We start from the raw sequence: 16,168 nt of genomic DNA on the forward strand, positions 1-16,168 counted from the left end.
AATGGCTATACACAATTGAAAAACTTACGAGGAATATCATTTCAAATTGCCACTGTACTTTTCAGAAAATTGCTTAAGGTAAAACTGTAACATTACATCACCACAGATTTTGAACTTTTGCACAATTTGTAACAGTTTTCATAGCTTTCAATAACATTCATGGTATTTTTATACTAATTAAGGGGCTGACATATTATGAAGAACATATTATTTTAGCCTACATCTTCAGACTACTGATTTATGTCATGGCCTTCTGTTTTGAGTTCTTAAACAAAGGCACCTTGGGTGAAATCCTGTCTGCACTGACACCAGTGGCTCCCCTTGCCTTCAATGCAATCTGGCTTTGCCTACTTGTACATGGTTTCTGAGGCAGCTGGGACCTGCAGTTTCCTTTCCCTTCCCACATCACACAGAAAACAGCTGCAAAGAGTCCCCAGGCACGAAAAATGAGGCATACCATTTGATTCCAGGGAGCAGTTTGAAACATTTCACAGGTTGGCAGAGATCCACCACGACAACCCTATTCCCATCTCCAGGCTGAAGCAGTTTGTGGACTGCTGAAATGAATCTGGACCTTCTTTCTTTACCTCTTCTCTCCCATTTTCTGTTTAGTTTAGGATTTGTATGAATATAGCTTGACCACCAATATTGTGGCCACTGTATATGTACTGTACTCTATCACTGGTTGAAAGAACATTCTATCATTCAAAAACTTGGTTTCCTAATTTAAAAGATTCCAAGGTGTTAGCACTAAATGTTGGATCATGAAGATATTTGAATGTGTTGTACCTCTGAAAAACTAGATGGCCAATGCTCACCATGCAGGAGTTAGGCACTCCAGGCCAGACTAGTTTATTTGATTAGTTCATTTCTATACTGAATGAATTTCCCTTTGGAGAAGGAAACAAAAAAGCCTGGAGGATCTTTTCTCATTAAAGTTTATCTTTCCATTATACTAATCAGTTTCAAACTTCACAAAAATTTGTCAGCTTCATTCCACAAGCTGTCTTAAAGATTAAAATATTGGAATGAATTACTTAAGGAAACAATTTATTTGCACTTTCTTTCTAAATTATCTTCATTAAAAATATACAATGCTACTCTACAGAAATAGATCAAAACACTGTAGGATTAACTATTGAAAGGTGTAGTGTTTTGTACTGTGACTGTAGTACTTCCTTTTAGAGGGATTGTTTTACATATGAAATACAAATGCATAAATGCTTCTATACAAGGAAAATTTTTAGAAAGTACTTTTTCTAAGAGGCTGTCTCTAACCTCTAGATTTATAAAGAAGTCTGTCCACTTACCTCAGTTAAAACATGAAAAGTATAGGCATAAAATGGTCTGGAGTAAACAAAAACAGGCAAAACATAGTCTTTTCTAGCAATTGAGGCAATATGTATTGCCTCTTTAACCCGATAGTGAACAAATTTTAGTGCATTTGGACTCGATTTCAATATATAATCCAGATATATAGAAGGGTAGAGAGCAGTACTTTCCTTCCACAGCCAAAGCAGGAGGTCATTGCGGGAAGATTCAATGGCTGGGCATTTTCCTGTGTACGTTTCTGGGTGTTCTTTGTAATCATAATTGTAGCAGTCTGGGTGAAGATAGTAACCCCACAAACCGTTTGGTCTCATACGTTCAGCCAGAAGGATAGTGTTGTTCATAAAGCTCTTGCCAGCTTTTTCAAATTCCTCTTTAGCTACTTTCCTAATTTTGTCCTCTGACCACTGAGGGTGCCGTCTCCTAACCATCTCAAGAGATTTATTTCTATAAATGGTTTTATTGCCCCAGTTCCTATCCCACTGGGGTCTCCAGTTTTCCCAGTCAATGACTGCAAGTTCTTGGAATTTCTTCATGGGTATGGAATAGTCAATGTCGGACTTTGCTTTATTAAGGTATTTTGTAAGACTTTCATTTTGTGGCACACCTCCATTCACAGGATCTCCATTATCCGAGTAATAGGGATAGTATCCCAAATGAGTGTGATAAAAGATTGTCACATTCGATCCACACAAAGTTTCATTGGTGTTTGATGCAATGTCAAAAACACTGAGATCCAGGTCTACCTTATACCGCAGCCTGCACTGTTCAGTGGGTGCGTTCCAGACAACAATGAAAGGCTTGTGGAGAAGCAGAGGGGCCTTTGCCTGCTTCAGTAATTGGCCACAGACCATAGTAAGCAACACTGAAATTACTGTCCATTTGACCCAGACATCCATGGTATGTTGTTTTCTGGGATATTGTTATAATGTTTCCTGAAAACAAAAACAAGAGAAGACATTTTAGAAGGACAGTAGCCACCTTGGAGGCAGAAAAGATGACAAAGGGATGTCTTATAGTTTGATTTTCTTTTGTTAACATTACACTCAGTGCAAATGGAAAAAAGTACCAAACTGTGACCTTGGAAAAACTAAGTCTAATCTCAAACGCTTTCCAAGACTTTTTGATAGACTTCACTGTCTGGAAGTATGTTCTGATGTTCCCTTTTTTTTGCTTTCCACTTCTCCCAGACACCTCACACATTTGCTTCAGACCTTTCCCTTACGCTTATTTGCTCCTTGATGTCTACATGAAATGAGTTAATAACAGAATAACTCAAAAGAACAGTATAAAAAAGAGCATGATGCTTATTTCAAATTTCACCTTCCAAGAATGTTCTGCTATGGTCTGTCTTGTTCAGGATATTACCACTGTGAGGCTGAGGTCTTCTTTATTATCTGTATATGCTAATGATCATAATAGGAAAGATAATTTAAACAGAAGTGTTTACCTCACACAGATTAACCAAGAGAACTCAGAAATGCTGCAATTTTTAGGACATCTGAAAAAAGTGTGTTGTTTATGTACCACTGATCATACTCTTTATTTTCTAAATATTTACATGGAAGAATGATAATCCTGCAGTCTAGAAGGGTGTTGCTATTAATGCATTAATAAGCTACTTATTATACTGAAAATAATTTAAATATTTAAAATGTTAAAGAAAATAAACTATATTAAACATATTTGAACTAGACGGAAAAGCATCCTATATCTTTGAAAAGGGGAGTTAGTCTGTATAAGTGGGTGCTTATTCTTTTTTCCTTTCAAGGTCTGCCATTTTCACTAGCTATAGGCCATACTGGCTTAAGGACTACTAGTACTCTGGGAGTTGTCAGTGCTGCAGGGTTGCTGGCACCTGGGGAGCCCAAACCTGTGCTTTGCACCCCATGGGGCAGCTGTTCATCACTGCCCCAGTCAGCTGCTCCAGAATCTCTCCCTGCTCCTGTCTCTTGCCCAAGAAGCACAGCTCACCTCTATGCTCGATTTGTTATTCAGATTTCTTTGCTGGGTTGTACAGTTCATATTACTGGTACTGATGACCAAACACTACACAATAGGTCCAGCTTACATATCAGCTTGAACCTAGGAATCACAAAATTGACTTCTCTTTATAAACATTATTGCATCTATCATATGACATGGTTTATCCTCCCAGTTGTTACCTTCTGTCATTCATCTATCACGTTTCTCAGTTTTATTCACATGTTAAACACAGTCAAGCTGCAATCACTGTCTGTGCTGTATGTACAATTCATGCACTAGCCATATGAATTTGAAATATCCTGAATCTGGATGTTTCCCTATATTTACATTCTTTTTTAATGATTTCTTTCCATGACTGTAAAATCAGGCCCAAGTTATCCTGTCTTAATACAGATAGCTTAATTATAGTAGCTTCAGTTGGCCCTAGTGTATTCTCACTCAGTTATAACCAGTTAAACATATACACAATTTAACTCCTTTTCTAGATAATAGCAATAATAACACACCTAACCATCTGTTATAGAGCCATTAGATCACAGGTGAAACAGGTAGATTTCTTTCTTTCCAAAACATTATAGCCAACAGACTATTCTAAATACTAGATTTTGTAGCACTTCTCAGATACTGCCTTTTTATCTGTAATGGAATGCCAAATCTACAGGAAGGCTGCAGATACCCCTATCCAAACCCCTCAGTAGACTTATTAAAGAAAAAAACTCTTTTCCTTTGTCTGAAAAAGTGTTAGCTCTCATAAGTGATACAATCCAGCATTCTCCCGTACCATTTGTCCCCTAGGTTTGATGTTTCTTTTCCTAGCTATCACTGCTCTCCTGATCTTCTGCCACTCCCTTAACTCCTTACTTTGCGTTTTTATCTCCCACAGAACAACCTTTTTCTCTTTTACCCCCAGTCCTGTTTTGTTTCATCCTCAGTCCTAGGAAAGAATTGAGTCCCCCTGTCCAATAGTCTGGTAAAAGGATATCTTCCTAAGCGGTGGAGGAGAGCAAGCTGCATTAAGCAATGACCAGAGGGAGTGCAAAAAGAGCAGAACAGCAAAAGGCCAGGACAGCAGGACTTCACAGGAGTAAGCCCTCATCAGCAAGCTGCAGATTTATACTCCCGTTGTTTCCTCACTCTCCTTTGGTTACTTGTTTTGCATGCCTAAATATAGATTTAGCTCCCAAGTTTGAAAACTTTGTTTGCAATTCTTTATATTCTAATAATGATAACATGCATGAATGAAATGGGCCATTGCTACAGGGCATCAAGCTGGTACTGCATATAAGTGTGCCTGTTGCAAAAAGAAGACAGCTTAATTTCACTCCACTGATCAGATGGAAGGAAGTCTCATGCTTGCAACCGGTATCTTTTTCTCTGTTATCCTTCAATCAGAGCCTTGCACAGCCACCTAAGTAATGCCATAGGTTAAAAAAAACAAAAACAAAAAACCCCCAAAGAACTCTTTTTGCTTCCTGTTATACACAAAATGCTCAATACATCACAGTAGTTTGCACTGCTTCTTTGATGCAGTGATCTGATTCAGTACATTTGTAAGAGCTTTTTCACGATCGAGATCAGATTGCTTTGCCGTACATGAGAACATAATGCAAGACTTTTCTCTAGCAGTGATAGCCCAGATGAAAGAGGAGGAGCAAAACAGGAGAAAGAAAAGGTGTTTAGTGAATTTCTGTGTAAGGAAAGATCTAAGAAAAGATCCCAGCTGCCTAACCCCACAATCCAAATGTTGATGTTGTTCAGTCTTGTGTTATTATGAATATATAATTAGATCATTTTGTCATGTATTAATGACTAATCCAGTACAGTTGTTGTCAGAGCTGAGGCCCATAGGCATTACCACAATGCAGACAATAAACCCTAACGGTGATAGGCCAGGAAATATATAATAGAGTAATTCTAAGTGATATTTTTAATTCTTGGCCAATGCTCGTCACTGTCCTTGACAGGGCTTTAAATAACACCACAGCTGAAAAAATGAATACGTTTATATCAGGATGTGTTGAAGAACTCTCTAGGCTCTTCACTGAAGATGTGAAGGACCCTGGCTGCCTTGCTTAATTGTAGACATGTAGGTGTCTTCATCTGCAAATGGAATCCCACTACGAGGGGGTGGAATCCATCTAACCTTGTTCTAGATATTTAGAAGTTGGGGAGCTCATCTAGGACAGTCATTCAGGCTTCTTCACCAAATAATGGACACCTCCCAAAGTTATTACAAGCTCCCTATTTTAGAGCTATATGGAAGCAGTCACCCAGCTCTCTCCATTAGCCCAGAGAGGTGATAAGCACCTAGATAAGGTAACATGCCTACCTTTTAGATGTCTAAAAGTGCAAAGCATCTCACTTTTCCTGCTACTCTTTATAAGACTCAGAGGGAGACAACCCATATGCATAATTCCTTAAAGGGCAGAGGATTCCCCAAAAAGCTTGTTCTGTGGACAAAGTCCAACATAGATGCATTAATCCATGATGAGCTTTGGTGTTATTGGCACATGGGAATTTTATTACAGATGTTTTATTTTGCCATCTGAGGCTATGTGAAACAAGTTTTCAAGGAAGCAGGTAGGTCTTACCTTTAATACTGAAAAAAGAGGGGAGAATAAATTATCTATTGTTTCACAAATGCATGAAACAACCTCTAAGCAGGAACAAAACATCTTTTATTACAATTTCCACTGCTGTTTGTTTGGACTATGGGGTTTTAGATCTCATGCATGAGCATTAATTGGGCTGCTTTAATTCCTATTTTTTAATGAGCACAGGCATTAATGATTCCATCTTGAAGCTCATTATTAACCTCAATCCAAGTTCTCCTGTTTTTCTGATTCAATGACATGTTCTCATGATTAATTTAACTCCTCAAAGATGCACATTTCCTTCTCAGGCACTACAGTATTTTCAGAACAGAATCTGTTCTCAATGTTTCTGCTGTATATTCTAAAAACAAAAATGAATTCTTCATAAATGAAAGAATTAAGGGCCTGATCCCATGACTACTGAAGTTGAACAACATGGATTCCAATACAGTCCAATGAAGTTTTCCAGACAGACAGTTTTGCTCCTCTGCCATTTTTACTGATTATCCCAGGGTTCTTTACAGTACAACACAATATGTTACAGCTGATACTTTAGATTATGGTTCATATTGCGGACATATAATGGCAAACCAGTGCAATTTCATAATAGCCAGCAAATGCAATATCTCATTTTATACTCCTGTTTGTATATTGACTTCTCAAGAAAGTACAATCCATACATTTAACAATAATACCATTCTATTTTTTCATCTTCTGCTGGTTTTAATTGTCCTTGAAGATCAATGATTTCCATCTCTTCTGGATAAACAGCTCATTAATGTGGACATATTCGCTATTCAGATTTCATTTCCAGAAGTGGAACGTTTTAAGTGTTTTGACTACTGGTGGAGTTTTATGTCAATGGACAACAAAAATAAGAACATTTCTTCAATCAGCTAAACATTTTGTAAAACTTAATAATCTTTCACCATGTGTTTTCTGGAGATTTTATTTCGTTAAAATTCTTTACCTGTCATGTAAGAAACTTACTTACAGGATTTCTATTTCTTTTTTCATACTTATTCCGAATAGGTATAATTTCTCTAAAACTATAATGACAAACTATGCCATAAGGTGAAAGGTAGATTTTAAGCAGCAGCTGCATTGAGGCAGAAAGAGCATGTAGTTTTAAACCTAATTTCAACTAGGATTTAAAGGTGTTTTAGTTGACAATTCAATTTTTTGAAATATATATAAAGATGATCTTAAAACCTGAATTGCGTAACAATTGCAACACTTGGAAGCCTGTAACTTACGACTAACTTGAGCACATTGCATGCCCTTGCTTCTGACAGAAAAGGGAAAACTACAGTCTTGAAACTAAGTTGAAATGTATGCACCATAATGTGCAGTAGGAAAGTAAGAACTCACAGATATGCCGTTTTATCTATGAAGTCTGAGAGTTAGGTTTTGTATCTTTCATTGAACTCCATAATTATTTCAAAATTCAGAAGCATATTTTGGAAAAAAAGAAGAAAAGTTCCTACAATAATGGCTACTTCAGATTCCATCATTAACCAATATCTGGCTACTATAATTTAAAATCTAGAGTCGGAAAGGCAGAATGTGTTTTACTATATACTAAAGAGGTACAGTCAAATCATATAGGAAAGGTGATGTTTTCCAGCTTATTTAGCAGATAAGAGTCATGCTGTGTGGCCTAAACTAGATTTACAATACTTCACCAAGGTACTTTCAGGCTCCCAAATGCAGTATTGACTTCTGTCTTGCAACTGCTAAGTATAAAGCTGTACTTGCGTTCACTGTAGACACACATCCATTTTAGCTAAGTTTTCTCATATCTGGAGGGAAGTATTTTGCTTGGAAAAAAAAGTATGATGGTACTTAAAAAGGAAATGAATATAAGTAAGTGGACTGTTTGTATTCCACTGAGGAATGTGTAGAATTGGCAGCTAAAAGAAATGTCCCTTTTTGCACATAGGCTGACCATATTTGGGGTAGAAATTATTATTGTGGCTAAGAAATATGGACATTTCAACCGTATTAATATAAAAAGACTTTTCACAATAGAATCACATTTAAAAGTGGCTTGCAAATAACTTGAAAAATCTTGTGTATCAATACATTATTCTCTATGACATACAATTTTGCAGGACACATTTACCAGATATCATGTCTATATCTATGCAAGTATGTATATTTCTCTGTCTTCTTATGACATAAAGGAAAGGCCAAATCTGTCTGCTTTTTGTCCATCCTACTCCCTCTCTGCTATTATTTTTCTGCTTCAAAACTGTCAAAAGTCTTGCTTTTCCTGGTCTTGTTGAAAACCTGCTTGTATAAGACAAGGTGGTAAGGTGGACACAGATTGACTTCATTATTCAAGTGTAATTTCTCTTAAATTTTCATTAGCATCACATTTTAGAAAGATTAAGTATTCACTGCCTCCTCTCCACTATCCCTTTTTCAGTCTCTTGTGTCACATCATCCTAATTCTCCAACTACAATTATTTCTTAGACTAGATTAAAAGTTAAAAAGTGAACAGAAGAAAAAATAACTAAAATGTTCACAGTCTTGCTTACAGATCGCTGGAAGTACAAAAGGGACATATGACTAACTTTTTGCTTTGCAAGTCATATTAAAGTTCACTTTCAATTGATGAATGGAGAGGCTTAATTTCAAGGTAAAAAGTAGCATCCGTTGCATTTTTGTGCAAGATATGTGAAAAGAAGTTCAAACAGCAAGGAGGTGGAGGGTCAGACCTACACAATCACTGTTATCACTGCTGACCTTTTGGGAATTGTGGATTATTCATTCTAAAGCAAAGAGAAAAAACTCTAGAAGACATTCTTGGATGCATCACAGTTTTACAATAAGTCACATTTGGGCCAAAGGTCTGCTTAGGCGTTTCCTGTTTAGCTTTATTGTTTCTGTGATGTGCAGTTCATGTCATGCCTTAAACTGAGAGAAAAGACTGTAAGCAAGCATGGGAATGAAAGATAAAAAAAAATTGGTATTGAAAAGATGTTTTTCCCATGAAACCCATAATTCTTCTGTTCTGTTAAAAGCAACCATTTTAATACTTCATGTGTCCTAGCTTATCCCTAGTCTATATGTAACTTCTTTATAGGATAGTCTTCAGAGGCCAGACTCTGCCATCCTTAATCACAGTCTGGTGTGCCAAGTCATCGCATTCGTATCAACAGCTCTGAGGGCTATTCAGTTTGATAAATGGTGATGTAATTTCACCTCAGCCGATGCCATAAGATTGGTTTAAAAGAAATACAAATCACTCCTTAAACTACTTCCACACTGGGAAAAAAAAATCAGTAAAACCACAAGACTCGTAACTTTTCCAACTACAATTTTTGGTGTGTGAAATAGCTGAGGTTTTAGTTGTATTTAAAAGCTAGAAACAATAGCTTAGGTTAACAATAGGCAGAAATGTCAGGTTTGCCCAGTTTCTTGGTATCTGTGTCAAACCCTTTATGCAGTCTGTAACTAATTACATTCATTCTATTAGTTTTTGCCATCAAACGTTCTCCTTTGTCTGTGAAGTTAACAGTTGGGCCCTTGGCCTGCCCAGAAGCAAATTTAGAGGACAAATTTATAAGGCAGGATTAGTCCTCCAAATTTGAGGTCCTGAAACCAAAGAGTGCTCCAGACATTTGTGTATCCCTCCTGACAAAGATCACAAAAAATGATCCAAGGGACCACCTGGAGCATTCTGGGGTGCTCTCCTGGTCCTCACTTCTGAATTTTCATCTCAGGGTATGGAGAGATTGTCATTTTGACTTGTAATCAGGGCAGGGACAAGTCACATACTCAGGCCTAGGCGCAGAGTAGCTGGGGGTCACTTCCAGATCTTGCAGTGCAGACACTGACAAAGGTATCCGTATCTACATATTGACACCGAAACCCAACAGGGTGGCAGGATTGGTATTTCCTATCACCCATTTCAGGCAGACAGGTAAAATGCTCAGCCTTGCCCATCCGAGGTACACAGAATTTAGGCACCCTAAATATTTAGTGTTCCAGTGCTGCAACATGTCAACACTCTCCTCATTTCTCATCCTAAATTCCTTCAGATCCCATTTTTGGAGTCTGCATCTTTTTTTTTTTTTCTTTCTTTCTTTCTTTTTTCTGATTTGGCCCTACCTGGCCTGAGTACAGCTTGCCCAGTCACAAATGGATTTTCCAGAGTCAGTGCAGATCTCAGGCTTGTGCTTCCTACATGCTCCCTGAGAAAGCTCATAGGCAGACACGCACATGCACATGGAGAGGTTCTCAGGGTAATTTCCTGGATTTTATTCCCTCTTGGCTCTTCTTTCTCATTGCCCCATTGCCACTAACACAGAAACCTCACATTGTTTTTCAGAGGTGAACTCTTAACATACTGCTGGAGAGAAAAATATTCCCATTCCAATGGAGCGTATTGCAAAACTGAGCCAGAGAAACTTTTAAATAATTTACTAGCAAATCAGTAACAGACAGAAAAATAAGATACATATCATGATTCCCAGTTCTGTGTTTTACTTAAAAGACCATCCTGTCATTTTAAATCACAGGAGATTATGGATGATACTTTGAATACCAAGGAAATACAAGTTAATTTGGATTAATCTGTCCATGTAGTAGAGGGAGACTACAAATATTTATACATGCCACAAACAATCTTTCATTTGCTTAAGTACTGAGTAAAAAGAAGTATTTTTGAATGGAGGAAGCTATATAAAATCCAGAGTATTATGTCATTTTGTGTACCTAATACCTGAATTCAGACTGAATCTAATATATGAAGCATTGATCTGATTTGTTTTATTCAAATCCATGCTATTCACACTGACATTGGAAAAAGCCTGGTTTGTTGTGTTGTTCCAATTTTGCTTGCTGCTATTGCACTATATTCTGGACACAAGCATATTTTAGAAAAAAAATATTCTTAGTGTTTGTGTTAAAAGTATAAAAGATTATACCTACAGATGTAATTTTAATAGTATTTATTGTTTTTCAAATGTTACTCCATTAAAGTACTTTGCAAAGAATAAAGAAGAAAAAAAGAAATTCTACTTTTTTTGCCGTCTTGAGGAGCCATATTGATTGTAAGAGCTGTTAAAGCCTTATTTCCCTGAGAAATTAAGTAAGACTAATGTCCTTAGCAATGTTCAGGATACTGTTTTTCTGACTCTGGCACTTGGTGGGTGAAAATAGAAGCACACGCCAACAGTATCCTGAAAAAAATTCTTACTGGTTTATAGAACTTCCTTTTAATGTATTACTAAATACTTTTCACTGAAGATCATGAACATTAATTAGCACTAACAGAATACATCCTACCTTCTGGCACATAATTTTTAATAGCTATGAGAATGTATGAATGGGCAATACAGTACAATAAATAATACATGAGTTTACATTGTTGTGAAGCATTTAAAATAGTTTTGCTTCTTTAACACAATCTACTTAATTCAAATGTTCATTTTTGAAAGCGTTATTGTTACCAGAGGCACTCATAAAACAGAGAAAATTAAGTGAAATTGATAACACAGAGAATTCCTCTGATCAGGCATTGGCTTATTCCGGAGAAAATGCTATAAGCTAAATTAACAGTAGCGCTCTCTGAGATAAATTCTGCTTTCAGATGTGTAACTCAAGGAAATTCAATTGAAATTAATTGACAGGTGTAAATCTGGAAGTATTCCAGTTGAAATAATGGAGTTACTAAGCATTTTTAATCTTGTGAGAAGAAAAAATGTATCCTTCAGTCAGCTAAAAAAACTAATACGTTGGCAAATCTTTAAAATAATTGTGTATATCCACTGTAAATGCTTGCAGTAAATAATTTCTACTTTTGGATATCACAAAAGGAAATAGCACTTTGCTGAACAGAAACTCAGGACAATTTGGAAAACAATGCATAAAGCTTTTGAGGTGAAATTAGCTTCTGACTTTATTTTCGTGCCAATACTCAGCTTGTTTGGCAGTCTACATTGTCTCAAAAAAATGAATTTAAAATATCACTAGATCTATAGAGCATAACATATTAACACAAATCATTAATGAACAGAACTCATTGTCAAACAACTAACTACATCCTCTTTTGGGCTACTTTGGAGATGATTTTCAAATATACTGATTGTAGGTGATGGACGTATTACAAAAGATCTATATTACTGAAACATTTATGTTCAGTGTTTTGTTTCTAATGAAAAAGGAAAACTTTTATTTTTCATATGGGATTAACTATATGGACAGCTTATGGTTAGCTGCTTTCTACGTCTCTAGTGTTGAGTGCATTTAAGTATTAAACTGATTAATCATATTGTGAAATTCCATTTAAAGTCAAAACATTACTCTTGTTTTTCAAATGTGACTTTTATTCACAGACAGCTTTTCAAGATCACTTTTCTAATCGAAAAATGTTGTTATAGACTATAAAGAGTGTAAAGCACCAAAGCTATTTGACAGGAATATAGAAATAAAATATAGTCCAGAAGTGACACGCTACAGAAAATAATACAGAAACTTTCCTATTGTTAGACTATAAGCAGAAGAGAAAACTTTGTCTTTAATGATTAATAATTGAGTAAATAACATGGCACTTACCTCTCTAAAATCACTGAATGGCAGAAAACTTTGGTAGAACAATTTACAATAGCTGATGTGTTTGTCCTGGGAATTTGTTCTTCCTAATGAGTGGGCTTTTAACTAATGAGAAACTCACAGAATGGGAAGATAAGGACAGAGTTTTACCTAACTGTCATCATGCAACTGCAAAATAAATAAATAAATAAATAAAAGAATTAAAAAGTTAGCCATAACTGTTGAAGCAGTATGGCTCTCAGAAAAATAATTTTGTATCGCCTGCTTTTGTGAACTGATGGGGGAATGACTGAATCAGTGTTCAAGAAGAATGAAGTTATGTTTTGAGAGTTACACACTCTCAGCTCAGTAAGTGACAGGCATTAACAGTTGGGACAATTTGATGGCTGTCTATAGTGCACCACTGCGGAACAGCAAAAAGCAGGGCCACTTGCAAATCAAAACAAGCAAAATAGTTCAGGAATGGCTATTTTAAAGAGAAAAGTTGGGCATAAACCTCCTCAAGGCTTATCCTGAAATGTTTGGCCTTCAAAATTCCCTGAAGAGGCCCTCTGCACCAGAGCACCCACCAGGAAAGACCAGTATCCTAACAGCAGCCATGTGCACTGCTCAAAGAGACTTTGAAAATGATTCAGCACAACAAAACACTTAAATGGATACATTCTACCTGAATCATCAGTTGAAAATACATCAAATGTATAGGGATTTTGTAGAGGGAGTCTCTACATATTTGTGTATTAAAGTAGTGCGGACAATGAAGTCAGAAATGTAGTCCACATTCCCATGTGGGAACTAAGAAGTGTTAAAGAAGAAAAGTTTCCTAATCTTGTCAAGCATGACTGTTTCCATTTAAGATAAGTATTAAAACTGAAATAAATACAAGAAACAAATACAGAGAACTACTGAAACAACTAGAGATTTTTGTTGTTGTTGCTACATTTGGCCCCAAATCTGTGCAATTATTCAAATTAAATAGGAAGCAAGTAGCTCCCTGAGCCCTGGAAAAAATAAAGCTGTTTCCTATGGACTTGTGTCGCATCACCCTGGAAGGGTGATGCATCCCTGGAAAGGTGATGGAGCAGCTCATCCTGGAGGCCATCTCCACGCATGTGGAGGACAAGAAGGTGATCAGTAGTCAGCATGGCTTCACCAGGGGGAAATCATGCCTAACCAATCTGATAGCCTTCTATGATGGGATGACTGGCTGGGTAGATGAGGGGAGAGCAGTGGATGTTGTCTACCTTGACTTCAGCAAGGCTTTCGACACTGTCTCCCATAACATCCTCATAGACAAGCTCAGGAAGTGTGGGCTAGATGAGTGGACAGTGAGGTGGATTGAGAACTGCCTGAATGGCAGAGCTCAGAGRGTTGTGATCAGTGGCACAGAGTCTAGTTGGAGGCCTGTAGCTAGCGGTGTCCCCCAGGGGTCAGTACTGGGTCCAGTCTTGTTCAACTTCTTCATCAATGACCTGGATGAAGGGACAGAGTGCACCCTCAGCGAGTTTGCTGACGATACAAAACTGGGAGGAGTGGCCGATACACCAGAGGGCTGTGCTGCCATTCAAAGAGACTTGGACAGGCTGGAGAGGTGGGCAGAGAGGAACCTCCTGAAGTTCAACAAAGGCAAGTGCAGGGTGCTGCACCTGGGGAGGAATAACCCCATGCACCAGTACAGGTTGGGGGTTGACCTGCAGGAAAGCAGCTCTGAGGAGAAGGACCTGGGAGTGCTGGTGAACACCAAGTTAAGCATGAGGCAGCAATGTGCCCTTGTGGCCAAGAAGGCCAATGGTATCCTGGGCTGCATCAGGAAGAGTGTTGCCAGCAGGTTGAGGGAGGTGATTCTCCCCCTCTACTCAGCCCTGGTGAGCCCACATCTGGAGTACTGCGTCCAGTTCTGGGCTCCCCAGTACAAGAGGGATGTGGCACTACTGGAGCAAGTCCAGCGAAGGGCTACAAAGATGATTAGGGGACTGGAGCATCTCTCTTATGAGGAAAGGCTGAGAGAGCTGGGCCTGTTTAGCCTGGAGAAGAGAAGGCTGAGAGGAGATCTTATCAACGTGTACAAGTATCTGAAGGGAGGGTGTCGAGAGGATGGGGCCAGACTCTTTTCAGTGGTGCCCAGCGACAGGACGCAAGGCAATGGGCACAAACTGAAACACAGGAAGTTCCATCTTAACATGAGGAAAAACTTTTTCACTGTGAGGGTGACAGAGCACTGGAACAGGTTGCCCCGAGAGGTGGTGGAGTCTCCTTCTCTGGAGATATTCAAAACGCGCCTGGATGCAATCCTGTGCAATGTGCTCTAGGTGACCCTGCTTGAGCAGGGGGGTTGGACTTGATGATCTCCAGAGGTCCCTTCTGACCTCAACCATTCTGTGATTCTGTGATCATTGACTGAGCGCCAATCTAAGTTTTCCCAAAGTTGAGATATTTATAAAAGTTATCTTCTGTGTTCATTGTCTGGCCTGTAATATAATCAGAGCACATACTGCAATCTTTCCCTTCAGATAGGGTATTTTTGTTTTACTCAGAAGGTTGTTTTCATCAGTGTGTAAAAACACAATGATCTTTGAGAACTGTACCTCTCCTGAATGCTTGGCTGATACTTACTGGTGGGGGTCGACACACAGTTACACAGACAGACAGACTTACATACATATATACACTCCCTCTGAGTGCCTTAGCTTCCTCTCTGCAGTAAGAAAGAGAGAAATAACTTCTAGTGAGTGAGCTGATGTCCATCACCTCCAGTAGGTATGCATGGTATGCTGTGCATTTAGTAACTGTCCGACTTGTGCCATGGGTGAGGCCACACTATATACTCCTCCTACACTGTGTACATCCCTCTGAGAGGAGATCTGCCTCTCTCATGCCTTTGTAGCTGGAGCCTTGCAGTTCCACTGGTACAGCCCGCTCTTTGGTTTCCCATCCTATAGTGCAGGAATTGTGTTAGACCCACAGGCACAGCTTTCCGTGAATGACTTCCATGACTCAGAAACAGCTTATGCAAAACAAAGCACTATTTATTGACCTAAAATAGAACATAAGACAACGGGTAAAAATAAACAAACAGCTTGCTTTATTTGGCCTGGCCTAAATATCCATCTTCCTTTTAAAGCAATTGCAGTTCTGTTCAGTCCAATTGTCTCAGTCTGTGGGCTCAGGATCACACACTGATCTGATGCAGGGAGCTAAATGCCTTTCTCAGTGTGTTTCTGCTCTCTTCTCTCCCTTGGGTGGTGGCTCCTAACCTAGGTACCCTCCACCGCCCCCTTATTCCAAAGCCTTTTTAAGGGTTAGGATCCTCTTTCAGGCTCAGTTCTAGAAAACCAAGCCTTGCCAGCCATGCAGTGATAGTTACTGACTGATAGCATCCCTATGATATTCCCCCTTTATTTTCATTGTTGTTTTGTTTTTCATTTAGCTCTACTAATAGTTGTTTTTTAATCATGTACTCAGATAGAACAATATGAAGTAAATTGATGCATAATTCATGAGGACTTCATTTTGATGATTCTCTTTTTCTATGAGTTCAAATATACCCCATAAAGAATAACCTTCCAATTAAGTATGTTATTAGAATGATCAGTATGCACAAGTCTCAGATCTATACATGGTGTGTACATGTACTTGGTATATATAAATATATAAGTAAAATCTTTGGTACAGTTGAAAGATTAGACCTCAACAAGTT

At 38.2% G+C, this 16,168-nt stretch overlaps 1 protein-coding gene across 1 annotated transcript; it reads right to left on the reverse strand.

Annotated features, from left to right (window-relative positions):
* Positions 1–1,310: 1,310 nt before the first annotated feature.
* LOC112960470 (hyaluronidase-4-like) lies at positions 1,311–12,554 on the reverse strand (the record flags this gene model as incomplete). Its single annotated transcript, XM_026054739.1, has 2 exons — positions 12,478–12,554; positions 1,311–2,264 (listed from the first exon to the last, which is right to left on the reverse strand). A coding segment is annotated over exon 2 (918 nt), but the record flags the coding sequence as incomplete, so codon positions are not given.
* Positions 12,555–16,168: the final 3,614 nt, after the last annotated feature.

Source organism: Apteryx rowi, unplaced genomic scaffold (genome assembly GCF_003343035.1).
Source record: "Apteryx rowi isolate R43461 unplaced genomic scaffold, aptRow1 scaffold_965, whole genome shotgun sequence".
In the NCBI taxonomy this organism is placed as follows: Eukaryota; Metazoa; Chordata; class Aves; order Apterygiformes; family Apterygidae; genus Apteryx; species Apteryx rowi.